Raw genomic sequence first — 13816 nt, forward strand, 5'->3', positions numbered from 1 at the left:
GATAACTGTAGGATTTGCATTTCAAAAACCTGCCAAACCTGTTTGCATGGAGACAACAAGAAGAAGAAGTGTGCATGCACACGAAAGCTCATACCAAGAACTAACTTAGTTGGTCTTTAAGGTGCTACTGGAAGGAATTTTTTTATTTTGACTATGGCAGACCAACACGGCTACCTATCTACTACTATTCACTCAGACTGTAATAGGGACACATTTATTCATTTGTTAAAGGCATTGATACCACACCCTTTAGCCAAAAAGGCTCCAGAGCAGCTTACAAATATAAAAAAATAATAGTACATAGTATGAAAGACCTTGCCCTCAGGCTTACAATAATAATAAAAAAGGTGGCACAGCACATGAGGAAAAGGGAACGGGAGGGAGAAGGGAAAAAAGCAAGATCAAGCCTTAAAGGGACATCTTTTAGAACATACAGTGGTACCTCAGGTTACAGATGCTTCAGGTTACAGGTGCTTCAGGTTACAGACTCTGCTAACCCAGAAATAGTACCTCAGGTTAAGAACTTTGCTTCAGGATGAGAACAGAAATCACGCGGCGGCGATGGGAGGCCCCATTAGCTAAAGTGGTACCCCAGGTTAAGAACAGTTTCAGGTTAAGAATGGACCTCCAGAACAAATTAAGTTCTTAACCCGAGGTACCACTGTATAACTCTTCCTGTGCACAGATTCTGGCTGCCTTGGATAGCAGCAATCTCCTGGGAGCCCTCTTCACCACCAACCCTGAATAGATCTTGGAGCAGAGCTATTGACACAATCTGAACCAGGCAGGCAGGACTGCTCCTGCCACACAGCTTCCCCCTGCCGGACAGCAGAATGGGAGGCCAGAGAATTTGCCAGCAGCTCACAAGCTCTGGCCTCGGCCTCCATCTTTCTGCACAGCTGCCCTGACAGGCGTTTATCTGTATCCAGACAAAGAGCCCCGCCTGATGCATTTAGCTTATAATCGATGACCCCGCATGCCATGAAACCTGGGCCAATCCTGTCATTCCCCCAATCTGCTCCGGAGGCCACGCCGAGGGAAGCACAGGGGGTCAGATCCAGAGCAGGAGGGTGTGCCAAGAGCCGCCTACAAGTGTTGGAACGAACAGATCAGGCCGCTGCTAAAATCGGAGGACATTTTACAGTTCTGATCCCCAGCGTCGGCTCACAAATACTAGCTTGGCCCTTTTTGCATTCAAGAAACAACCAGAGGGAGCATTTCTTGAATGACACTTAGAGAAGCACAAGAGCCATGGGACACGGGTGGCGCTGTGGTTTAAACCACAGAGCCTAGGAGTTGCCGATCAGAAGGTTGGCGGTTCAAATCCCCGTGACGGGGTGAGCTCCCATTGTTCGGTCCCTGCTTCTGCCAACCTAGCATTTCGAAAGCACGTCAAGGTGCAAGTAGATAAATAGGTACCGCTCTGGCAGGAAGGTAAAAGGCATTTCCGTGCACTGCTCTGGTTCGCCAGAAACGGCTTAGTCATGCTGGCCGCATGACCCAGAAGCTGTACGCCGGCTCCCTCGGCCTGTAAAGCGAGATGAGCACCGCAACCCCAGAGTCGTCCGCGACTGGACCTAATGGTCAGGGGTCCCTTTACAAGAGCCACAGAGGCACAGCGCGCATGTTGTCATCATCCGGTTTTGGACTACAACTCCCATCATCCTCGACCGCTGGCTGCACTGGCTGAGAACGGTGGGAGTTGTAGTCCAAAACATCTGGTATATGTGTGTTTGTGTTGGAAGTACAACAGCGGGGATCATCCCATTGGTAACTTACAGGTTAATTCGGTTAAGGCATGGATGATGTTGGCATCTTGACTATCCCTGCCCTCCCCACCTTAGGCTGATAATGTGGGATATGAGGCGGCAAACAAGGCCGCCTCTCGATATTCAAGCCCTTCCTCTTTTCATTTCCTTCCACAAGCCCTTTTATTGTCTGTCAACACGGCCGAGATGAGAGAGAGAGAGGCAACGCGCTTGGATTTATTTGCCCAGTCTAATCCGGCCCCTTCCCCTCCATCTCCGGCTCTTTGAAACCATCCATATAACAAACCCCAAGCCGGCGGGGCCTGCAGGTCTGAGCCCTTGTAAATTAAAAGCCGAACAACAGCATCGGCCACATGCCAGGGGCTGCATTAGCGGGAGCTGAGTGAGAAGAGCCGGGAGGCAGCGGGGGACGACGACAGGGGAAGATGGATGAAAATTGGCTCAGTGGGAGCCCAGCAGCCACCACAAGCTGTAATGGATGGGCCGGCTCCCTGTGGGGAAAGAGAGCGGGGCATGGATGGGAGAAGGCCATAAATCTAACAGGAGGGGGTGGGTAGGGTGGGCATCGAGGTTCCTATGTGCCGGGCCGTCCTCTAAGGAGGCAGCGGGGGGCTGATGTGAAGGTAGCCATCTTTCCCCCCTTTCTTTTCCGCTTAACAACACAGAAGGACCCCGGGCCTTTTCACAGCGGCATGCCAGGCAGAAACCAACAGGGGAAGCTTGGCCTGGGATGAAGATGCAGCAATGAGATTTCTGCCTGTCAGGCAGTCCCTGAAGGTCCCTGGCCATCTCATTTCCATCACTGAGGGCTGGTTCCTCAAGGCAGGAAGGACTGGCAGCTCCACCGCTACCACTTAATGGGTATTTGACCCCGTGCTTGTATTTCATAACCCAGGGATAGCCCTCCAGGGGTTTTGAACGACAGTTCTCATCATTCCCAGCCAACATGGCCAAGAGTCACAGAGGATGGGAGTCGCAGGCCATAATATCTAGAGAACGCCACATTGGTGACCTCTGTTACCGCTGTTTTTAAAGGCTAGGCTTTGGCAGTGGAGATATGACAGTCTTCAAATATCTAAAGGGCTGTCACAAGGAGGACGGAGCAAACTTGTTTTCTCCAGCTCCGGAGGGTGGGACTCGAACCGGTGGCTGCAGTTTACATGAAAGGAGATTCTGGCTAAACATCAGGAAGAACTTTGTGGCAGTAAGAGCCGTTTGACAGTGGGAAGGTGTCCCTCAGAAGGTGGCAGACTCGGAAGGTTTTTAAGCAGAGGTTGGATGGTCATCTGTCATGGATGCTCTGGCTGAGATTCCTGCATTGCAGGGGGTTCGACTAGATGACCTTAGGGTCCCCTCCAAACTCTAGGATTCTAGGATTCCCATCAGCCTAGAAAGCACAGCTGCCAGAAACATCTGGAGGGCACTGAATCAGAGAAGGCTGGTGTACCTATGAATAGGGAAGTCCAGTGCCAACTTATTAATACCAGTGCTGAGTGTGTGTTACTGTGTGTGTGTGTGTGTGTGTGTGTGTGTGTGTGTGTGTGTGTGTGTGATAGCTGTCAACTTTTCCCTTTTCTTGTGAGGAATCCTATTCGGAATAAGGGAATTTCCCTTTAAAAAAGGGAAACATTTACAGCTATGGTGTGTGTGTGCTTTGATAAAAAGGGATGTGAGTGCCAGCAGAAAATGGCTTCCATGAACAGCAAAAAGAGGCTATGGTGCCATCACAAAAAAGGGTGCGTGTGACAAAGATTATATTTGTTAGTTGCTTTTCTCAGTGACTTACAAAGCAACTTCCATTAAAGCCAACTGACAACAAAAACTGAAAAACACAAATATAAAGATATTAGGGCCAGAGCCTAGGTAGAGGAAAAGAAAGTTGGTACCAAGTATGCCTCCTGGGGAGAGTATTCAACAAGTGTGGGGCTACCATTGAAAAGGCCTTCCTTGTGTTGCTGCCCTCCGAAGCTCCCATGGAGGGGGTACACGAAGAAGGGACTTAGATGATGATAGCAGGGTCTGGGTCAGTTCGTATGAGGACAGTCAGTCCTTGAGGCCTTGCAGTCCTGAACCACACAAGACTTTATAGGTCAAAACAATCTGAATTGAGCCCAGAAGCAAGTTTGTTTCGGCGTTGTGGTCATTATGACGGCCATGTGGCCAAAACAGGACTGGCACCAAATGAGAGGGAGGCATGAGTATGCTTGGAGGAAGCCCAAGGTTTGCAAAAGTCTGGGAGGGGAATCTATGGGGCAGGGCACCTAAGGGGGTTCAAAATAACAGTGCCACGAAAACCGCCAAAGCAGTCCAGTGAGAACGGAGCAGCTCCTCCCAGTGTCCCTCTTTTCCAGGGACAGTCCCGGATTCACAGAAGCCGTCCTGATTTCTGAATTGATCCCAGAATGTCCTGGTTTTCCTTAGGACGTGCCTATTTTCATTGGAGAAATATAGGAGGCCATGGAATGCTGAATATCCGAGGTTTTTTGGGGGGTGGTGTTCTTTGCTGGGTAGGGGAGACATGGAGTACAGTGGTACCTCGGGTTACATACGCTTCAGGTTACAGACTGCGCTAACCCAAAAATAGTACCTCGGGTTAAGAACTTTGCTTCAGGATGAGAACAGAAATCATGCTCCGGCGGCACGGTGGCAGCGGGACGCCCCATTAGCTGAAGTGGTGCTTCAGGTTAAGAACAGTTTCAGGTTAAGAACAGACCTCTGGAACGAATTAAGTACTTAATCTGAGGTACCACTGTATTATGAAAAAGGCATGGCAGGCTATCCGGAACACTGAACAGGAATAGACTTTTCAAGGCCCTTCGCTTGCATTAGCTCAGTAATCTTAGCTCCCATAGGGTTGGTCAATACAATTATGCCCCACACAACAGACAAGGTCGCTGAGAGGCAAAGACCGAGACCAGCCGCTGGTTCGAGGTCACTTCACGGCTGAGGTAGATCCTGAGTGAGCAAGACACATTCTCAAGCTCACCCCTCTTGCAGCTTGATCCTCCGCATTATTCGGACATAATATATCGATGGGTCCACAATGCGACTTACTCCCAAAGAAGGGGGATTGCATCCTTTGCCGCTTTTCTCTAAAGACGGCTTTGCTGTCTTATCCCCAAGGACAACAAAAGGTGGATCACAAAGACGTTCTTTGGGTTGCAATGGGGCATTATTCATCGGCAATTGTGCCGGAGGCTCAGGGCCGCGAACCCGGCTTCACAGCACAGAATGGGAAGGTCTGAAGGGGGCTCGTAAGTGTGATCTAGCGAGCGTGCTTACAAGCCCTCTCCAACCTCGCCACCGAAAGCAGCAAGGTTAAGTGGGAACAGGGCAGGCTCAGCACACCCAGCCTCGCACTTTCAGCATGATTACAGATTAATAACGCTCACATGGGGGGGGGGGGATGGAAGCAACCTTGACATACTCCTGCAAATGTTGCCCAGGAAAGTACGAGTCATGGCCTACCGCAGGGCTAAGGAACCTGCATTCTGCAACACTCTGTGGTCCTCCAGTGCTTTCGAACCCCTAACAGCCCCACGGAGTACAGTGGTACCTCAGGTTAAGTACTTAATTCGTTCCAGAGGTCCGTTCCTAACCTGAAACTGTTCTTAACCTGAAGCACCACGTTAGCTAATGGGGCCTCCTGCTGCCGCCATGCCGCCGGAGCATGATTTCTATTCTCATCCTGAAGCAAAGTTCTTAACCCGAGGTACTATTTCTGGGTTAGCGGAGTCTGTAACCTGAAGCGTATGTAACCTGAAGCGTATGTGACCTGAGGTACCACTGTATGGCCAATCCTGAGGGAATGAGAAGAGTTGTGTTCCAGCAGCATCTCAAGGGAGGAAGTTTTCTACTCTGAAAGGCCTTCTGCCCTAGCATTCCCTCAGATCACTTTGCAGGAACGTCAAGGAAGGTGTGCTGTTGTCATTTTGAAAGTACAGTGGACACTTGGGTTGCGAATGTGATCTGTGCAGGATGCACGTTAGCAACCCGCAGCATTCGCAACCCGCGTCTGCACACGCGCGGATTGCGATTCGGCACTTTGCGCATGAGCAAAGCGTGATTTAGCACTTCTGCGCATGAGTGACAGGAAGTAACCCGTTCCGGTACTTCCAGGTTTCGGTGGTCCACAACCCAAAAAAATGCAACCTGAAGCGTCTATAACCTGAGGTATGACTACATTTCCACTGAATGTTATCCATATGGCCCAAATAACCAAACAGAACTTCATGAGGCAAACGCAAAGAAATGGAACTGAACTGAACCATAGAATCATAGAATCATAGAGTTGGAAGAGACCACAAGGGCCATCGAGAACAACCCCCTGCCAAGCAGGAAACACCATCAGAGCACTCCTGACATATGGTTGTCAAGCCTCTGCTTAAAGACCTCCAAAGTAGGAGACTCCACCACACTCCTTGGCAGCAAATTCCACTGTCAAACAGCTCTTACTGTCAGGAAGTTCTTCCTAATGTTTAGGTGGAATCTTCTTTCTTGTAGTTTGGATCCATTGCTCCGTGTCCGCTTCTCTGGAGCAGCAGAAAACAACCTTTCTCCCTCCTCTATGTGACATCCTTTTATATATTTGAACATGGCTATCATATCACCCCTTAACCTCCTCTTCTCCAGGCTAAACATGCCCAGCTCCCTTAGCCGTTCCTCATAAGGCATCGTTTCCAGGCCTTTGACCATTTTGGTTGCCCTCCTCTGGACACGTTCCAGTTTGTCAGTGTCCTTCTTGAATTGTGGTGCCCAGAACTGGACACAGTACTCCAGGTGAGGTCTGACCAGAGCAGAATACAGTGGCACTATTACTTCCCTTGATCTAGATGCTATACTCCTATTGATGAGGCCCAGAATTGCATTGGCTTTTTTAGCTGCCGCGTCACACTGTTGGCTCATGTCAAGTTTGTGGTCAACCAAGACTCCTAGATCCTTTTCACATGTACTGCTCTCAAGCCAGGTGTCACCCATCTTGTATTTGTGCCTCTCATTTTTTTTGCCCAAGTGCAATACTTTACATTTCTCCCTGTTAAAATTCATCTTGTTTGTTTTGGCCCAGTTTTCTAATCTGTCAAGGTCGTTTTGAAGTTAGCCTGGGATGTTACCAGTGTTTAGGGGTACTCTCATTTTCCTACTCATATTGAAATACTGCCGCTCAATGAGGCCAAACTTAGATTCACAAAATATTTAGGGGCATGCATCGTCGTCGTCGCCCCCCCCCCCCGAAAAAGCACTTGATGTTACAGTCACGAGAAGGCTGGTTATCCAGATATTTGCAGTAAAATAGAAGAGGTGTTTCGCACATGACTCACAAGATACGCAGAAATATCTGAAACCATCAGAGACGCAAGGAGTGCCAAAAATATAGAGGCCCTACATTACATCAAGAATTTTGGGGTTTTTTGTTTGGGTTTTTTTTTAAAAAATGATTAGAGGTTAACTTATCCCAAATTTATTGAGGGACTTGTGGAAGGGGCAAATGTAACTTTTCTTTTCTTTTAATGCATTCTATAAAATCCCACTAAACGGAGACAAAAGAGGTTAACTTTGCTTTTGCTTGCCAAGAACGGGTGTGTGTCTTTCTCAGCAAGGGAGTCATAAGCAGCGCAAAGCGGTTTCTGGAGAGGCCTGAGACCTTTTCAGCCCAATTTCAAACACAGTGACCTTTTCTCAACAAGAGCAGACACCCCAAACCTGGTCTAAATGATCCGAGTTCTGCCAGCAACTCTAAAGCTTCTTTCCACCCCCCACAAAAAATACACTATAACTGTGGCCTAGAGATGTGAGAGGGTAGGAAGAAAAAAAGATAGGGGGTGTGTGTTGGCATTGTTTGGAGCCCAATGGAAAAACATGGATGAACACTCCTCAATGGCATTTGTTGGTGACATCTGCAGCTTAAATGTGAAGCAGGAATATACCTAGTTGGGGTTTTTTGGGTTAAACAAAACAAAACCCTGAGGTGCCGGTACTCATATATTGATGAGTGTTGTGAGTGCCAGCAGAAAGAAAGAAAGAAAGAAAGAAAGAAAGAAAGAAAGAAAGAAAGAAAGAAAGAAAGAAAGAATAAAAGAAAGAAAGAAAGAAAGAAGAGGTGCTGTAACTCCAATGAGCAGCCTTGCAAAAAAAAGCTCATATTATACCACCAAAAAGCATATTGGGAACTGTAGTTTGTTAAGGATGCTAAGACTTGTTATGAGACCTCACTGAGCTGAAACTCCCAGAGTTCCCTGAGAAGAGGGATTGTTACACCACTCTTAGAATAGGGCTCTTCTAACAGCCCCCACCAACTTTCCCAGACTACAATTCCCAAGATTCTTTGGTGCAAACAGGGTCTTAGCCAGGGCCAAGTGTGATGCAATAGCTTGGAGGTGGACTAGGGAGACCTGGGATCAAAGGCCCTCCCATTAAGTTCACCGGCTGGGCCATGAGGCAATTCGCTCCTGCTCTCTGCCACCAACTCCATCAGTTGGTTGCTGGCAGGATAAAATTGGCGCAACCCTCAAAGAGGAAGAATGGGAGGCAAACGTGATATGCACAATTATTTGTCCACCCAGTTTCGCATAGCATTTGAAACCAGAGTGACCGCAGGGGGCAGCCCGCTATTTGAAGGACAGTCCTCTGTTTTCTGAGGGAGCGCCCATTACAAGAACAGTTTATAAAAGCAAAAGAAGCTGAAGAAACAAGTTGCCCACCTACTTTTTAATGTTTGACATTTTATTATGTATTTTTTAATGGGAAGCCACCCAGAGTGGTTGGGGTAATAATAATAATAATAATAATAATAATAATAATAATAATAATAATAATAATAATAATAATACTGAGCACCTGGACCCAGTAAGTGCACAGGTCATCTGTTCACAGAATCTCCCCCACCATGGCAAGATCTATTTCGATTCAAATCCTAGTAATTATTTGCTGATTGGCATATCTCCAAACATATTCACATATGCAAATCGGTGTCCTATTTAGTCTTTGTTCTCTCTGTCTTTTGGCAACACGTTTCCTCTTTCCTGGCAATGTACGAAGCAGGCCTCCCCATTTGAGACGGCAGCTAAAGGGTTCGGATGGCCGTCGCGCAAACAGTTGCAAGCAGAAATCTTTTAAACTCCGGCATTTCTTAATTAGGGGAAAACATTAGAGATACAATTACGAATCCTGAAAAGTCAGCAAGGTTTTTCATTTTCCCTAAACTCGGTTTCTTCCTCAAGGCAGGTTATTATTAGGCTGCGTGTTCAAGGCTGCTGGCAAGAGAGCTTGGGGGCAGCCATCTCCCTTTCTGATTGCAACTGTTAATACAGGCCCAGAAGCATCGCCTGTAATAGGAGGGACTACAACCGAGGGGCGGGGGAAGGGAGGGGGCAGACAAGGTCTTTTTTTTCATTACCGCAGGCCTGCATGGCCCATCAAGTTCAATGCAGCCCACCAGGACATGCTAAGGCTCTGGTTTTCGCTGTTTAACAGAGACTGCAAAAGAAGGTTGGGATGGGAGGCTAATATCAGGTCCAAGTTTGGGCTGATGTCCATTGCTGCTGGTAGGGCAGAAAGCAGGGGGTGGGGGATGGGGGGGTAGAGGCTAGGCAGAACCAGAGCCAAGGACAGTAAAAATCAGTTAATTCTAGCATTGCCCCCAACCAGTGGCATAGCGTGGGTTGTCAGCACCCGGGGCAAGGCAAGTAATTTGCGCCCCCTAACCTGCCGCCGCTGCCAGCTTCTTCTTGCTGCTGCCTGGTCTGGTCTGGTGTGGTTCTCTCCCGCGCTCAGCGCTGCGCTGGGCGGCCGCTGCACTGTCCCTCCCCCAAATAGTCCCTCGCTCTCTCTCCGCACCGCACGCCTGGCACCCACCCCCTCCACAGTGGGCAGCGACCCAGCGGCTCGGATCGGATTCGCACAGCCAGCACTGCAGTGAGAGAGAGAATGAGTGAGCCAGGTAGGGGCAGAGAGCTGCGAGTGCAAGCGTGCCCCCCCAGATGTTGCGCCCGGTGCGGCCGCCCCCCCCCACACCCCCCACGCTACACCACTGCCCCCAACTCCTTCCTTGACTAATACCACAAAGGCAACACGGAGACTAAGGCTGCATTCACAGTACACATTTAAAGAACTGTAACACCACTTTGAAAATAGTTCTGGGAGTTGTAGTTTGTTCAGGGTGCTGAGAGATGCTTATTTCCTTCTCAGAGCTACAGTTCCCAGAATGGTTTAACAATTAATTCCGTTTTTCGGAGGGAACTCTGGGAATTGTAGCTCCAGGAGGGGGACAGAGGGTCACTTGACAACTCCCAGCTCCCTAAACAAACTGCAGCTCCCATGTTTCTTTGGGGGGGTGGCAGAATCCACTGTTTAAAGTGGTATCGTCATGTTTTAAATGTACAGTGGTACCTCGGGTTACAGATGCTTCAGGTTACAGACTCCGCTAACCCAGAAATAGTACCTCGGGTTAAGAACTTTGCTTCAGTATGAGCACAAAAATTGCGTGGCGGTGGCATGGCGGCAGCAGGAGGCCCCATTAGCTAAAGTGGTACCTCAGGTTAAGAACAGTTTCAGGTTAAGAATGGACCTCCAGAATGAATTAAGTTCTTAACCTGAGGTACCACTGTATGGTACAAATGCAGCCTTGGGGGGCAGGGAAGATGCCACAGCCTGCAGGTGGTACGGTGGGGTGGCTTGCCGAAGGGAGAAACTGTGTGCCCCTGCTTGCCCTCGGCTACAATCTGAAAGGCCACATTTGGCTTGGTGGACCCAGCGAAAGGTGCACAGGGCAGGTTTAATGGACACACAGCACGGAAGCCTTTCAAGCCAATTCTCCTCCTGCAGTGCTGCCGCAAGAGAACAGAAGTCGGGCTTGGGAGAATGCTTCCTTTCCCTGCAAACATTCAAAAGAGCAACAACAGCAGAGGCTCGCTGTGAGTGGAACGTGTCAGCATTCTCTTTTATGGACTGCGAGGAAGGAGGAACTACACCTTTTGATATTCAGCCAGCTCCCTCGCCCCTTCCCTAATACAGCTCAAATTCTCCCAGGTATCGATAAGATCAAACTTGGAAGCAGGAAATAAACCCCGGAGCAAACTGACTCACCCAGGAGCGAGAGAAGCCAGCCGGTCAAGGAAGGAGAGAGACAGGTGCCATGCCAGGGAGCCATGCCAGGCTGGCTCAACAGGGCAAGGCGGAGGCGCAAGGTGGGACACTCCGATCTACAAAAGACTCTCTCTCCCCCCTGAGAGCCAGAGGCAAGGGGAGGGCCTTATGGCGTTGGCCGGAAGGCAGGTGTCACCAGGTAGAGCGGAAGGAGGCGGCAAGGCCCAGGAAGAGACCTGATCCTCCCCTGCCCTCAGGGGAGGGATGACAAAAGCATCTCAGATATTCAGGGAAACCTGTTGAGCTGTCGCAGGTGGGGAGGAGCGCTGCGTGCCAAAGAATTGCACAGCCGAGTTGCCAGGGGGTTCGCAAGCGAGGTTTGGAGTGGTTTGGAGCAGGCACAGGCTGGGGGAGTTATGTGGGGAATGTCTCTGCCAAGGAGCAAACTCCCTGCTCTCCAAATCATGCAATGCTCTTGCCAAATTAAAAACGAAGGCACATTGCACAATGCAAAAAAACCCGAACTCCGGGGGGGGGGGAGAATACAAGAGGAGCCCGCTCTCAGCATTTCTGCAAAGGTTACCACTTGTTTTCGGATGTGCAGGCACGGCAATCGAACTATCTCTCATCACATCCGACCCAGGCGTGCAAGAGAATTATCCATGTCGGGCAATAGCTTCAGGGGAACGGAGACAGGGCAGAAGAGGGACTCGTTCAGAGACACAGCAGCCAGGTTGAATGCAGGGCCTGAAATGTAAGGTGCAACTACAACAGCTCTTGAAGGTGACCTTCCAGTGTCTACTTAAAGACCTCCAGCAAAGGAAAGAGCAAGGCAGACTCTTCTGTCGTCAAACAGCTCTTACCGTTAAAATGTTAACCAAAATCTACATCCCTCAAATTCCTGCTTCATCTTCTGTGCAAAAAGCCCTCCAGGTATTTGAAGATGGCCATCACGTCTCCACTGAGTTTTCCCTTTGCCATTTGATCATTTCCTTTGACCAGGATTTCAGCTTCAAAGCACACCTGTAGTAGCTTCAAGCCAAGAGCCCTCCCTCCAAAACACAAGCTTGGACCCCCTACGCTGATGCCATGCATCGCCTGCAGAACCAGTTATTCACATCAGGCTCCACCCAGCTATTAGCGACCAGTATGTATATTAAACAGGGTTACACACAACTCTGCGGCCCAGTTCTGCAAAACAGGCCTGAGGCAAGTTTTCTCTCTTCGGCCAAAAAATGGGGTAGGAGGAGTTTGGAGACTGGGCTGCAGTGAAGGGAACAACACAGAACTGCTTTGACTGTGGCAGAACCCAACCCAGAAGGCCAGGGACGCCATTTGATTCTTGGAGGCACCAGGGTCAGGTTATCTTCCAAAGCAGAGAAGCTGTTTGGGTCCAGAGTTCATGTAGGAACTGATGTTCACTGGCAAGTATGAAAGGAAAAGTTCTTGCATCAAACTGTCCACGCCCAAATTTTCTTGCAAAATTTATCAGAGCAGCTGCTAAGACAGTGTTACTAAAACTAGGGAGGGACATAACCTGTTCCTACCCCCAAAAGTACACACATGCACACGCAAACACACGGCTGGTCTTCTGTTTGATGCTCTCGTTCCTAAAAAGCAGAAACTGGTTCTTCAAGATAGGCATCCAAGAATAGCCAGGGCTGAGCTGTTCATCAGGCACTGGGAAGAGAAAAATGCTGGGTTTGGGGGGGGGGGAGAGAGGGAGAGAGAGAAGGAGCATAGCTGATGGAAAATGTGGTACTGTGGCCCAAAAATCTTGGAGCAGTGTCTTTTGGACAGCTGCCCGTTCTGTGGAATAGCATTCTAGCTGATGACAGGCACACCCTATCTGCACTTGCCGGAAGAAGTTAAATACAGTGGTGCCTCGCAAGACGAAATTAATCCGTTCCGCGAGTCTCTTCGTCTAGCGGTTTTTTCGTCTTGCAAAGCAACCCTATTAGCGGATTAGCGCTATTAGCGGTTTAGCGGCTATTAAAGGCTTAGCGGATTAGTGGATAAAAGGCTATTAGCGGCTTAGCGGCTTAGAAAAAGGGGGGGAAAGCGGGGGGGAAATCGGAACACTCACAAGATGTTTTCGTCTTGCAAAGCAAGCCCATAGGGAAAATCGTCTTGCGAAGCAGCTCAAAAACGGAAAACCCTTTCGTCTAGCGGGTTTTCCGTCTTGCGAGGCATTCGTCTTGCGGGGCACCACTGTATTTTTGTTTGGACGGGCTTTCCCAGCTGTATCAATGGGACTTGTATATTTATGTTTTTGGAGTCTTTCACTGTTTTCGATCCTCTTGTGTGTAAATCACCTTGAGGCAGTGGCTTAGAAGGCAACATGAAAACGAACAATAGAATCTACTCTAACATTTTAGGAAAAGAAGAGTTTCTAGTCCATATGACTGTGAATATGCCCCGGAAAACCCACAGGCAATGCCTGCTGAAACCACAGAAGGGGCAACTGGGTGAACTTTCCAGGAGTAGGGCACAGGCCTCCCTGCCTGGCCCCCCCTCTACCCCATGCCTAGCAAATTCAAACTATGCAAAACTGGAAGCATGCCAAATTATCATCTCTTACAAATTTGCATTATTTATATGGGATTAAATAATAATGATAAATAGAAGAGTTTATGTAGTCCTGGCAGTGACCTGCTTCGTGGGGTTATCGGGTGAACCAAAATCTCTCTTTGTAATTGAACTTGTCTTTTGATCCAGGACTCATCCCACAGCAGCTTATGTTAAATACTATAAAAATTGAGGCTCTTTGATCCCCTACAACTAGTAGCATTGGTCTTGGTGCAGCCTCTGCCACTGCTGCTCCCAACCTGTCTCAGCCCCTGGCAACTACTGGCAGTTGCCTGCTTTAGACTCTGTCCCCAACCTGCTACTCATCGCTGGAAAGGGAGGCAAGCATAGGGAGGACTGGCTACTGGCTCATTAGAATAAAGGACCGTCATTCACCA

The 13816-nt window shown here is 49.0% G+C and overlaps 1 protein-coding gene across 2 annotated transcripts in view; it reads right to left on the reverse strand.

Moving 5' to 3' along the window:
* Positions 1-12412, reverse strand: part of VSIG10L (V-set and immunoglobulin domain containing 10 like) — a 38527-nt gene extending 26115 nt beyond the window's left edge. The window contains exon 1 of one of the 2 annotated variants that reach the window (XM_081199768.1): positions 10851-12412. In XM_081199768.1, the coding sequence (XP_081055894.1) occupies positions 10851-10914 (64 nt within the window). In that variant the 5' untranslated portion in view covers positions 10915-12412. The remainder of the gene's footprint in view (positions 1-10850) is intronic. The other variant, XM_081199769.1, reaches the window with a different exon arrangement.
* Positions 12413-13816: the final 1404 nt, after the last annotated feature.

Source organism: Podarcis bocagei (assembly GCF_964188305.1).
Source record: "Podarcis bocagei genome assembly, chromosome: 7".
NCBI classification, from domain to species: domain Eukaryota; kingdom Metazoa; phylum Chordata; class Lepidosauria; order Squamata; family Lacertidae; genus Podarcis; species Podarcis bocagei.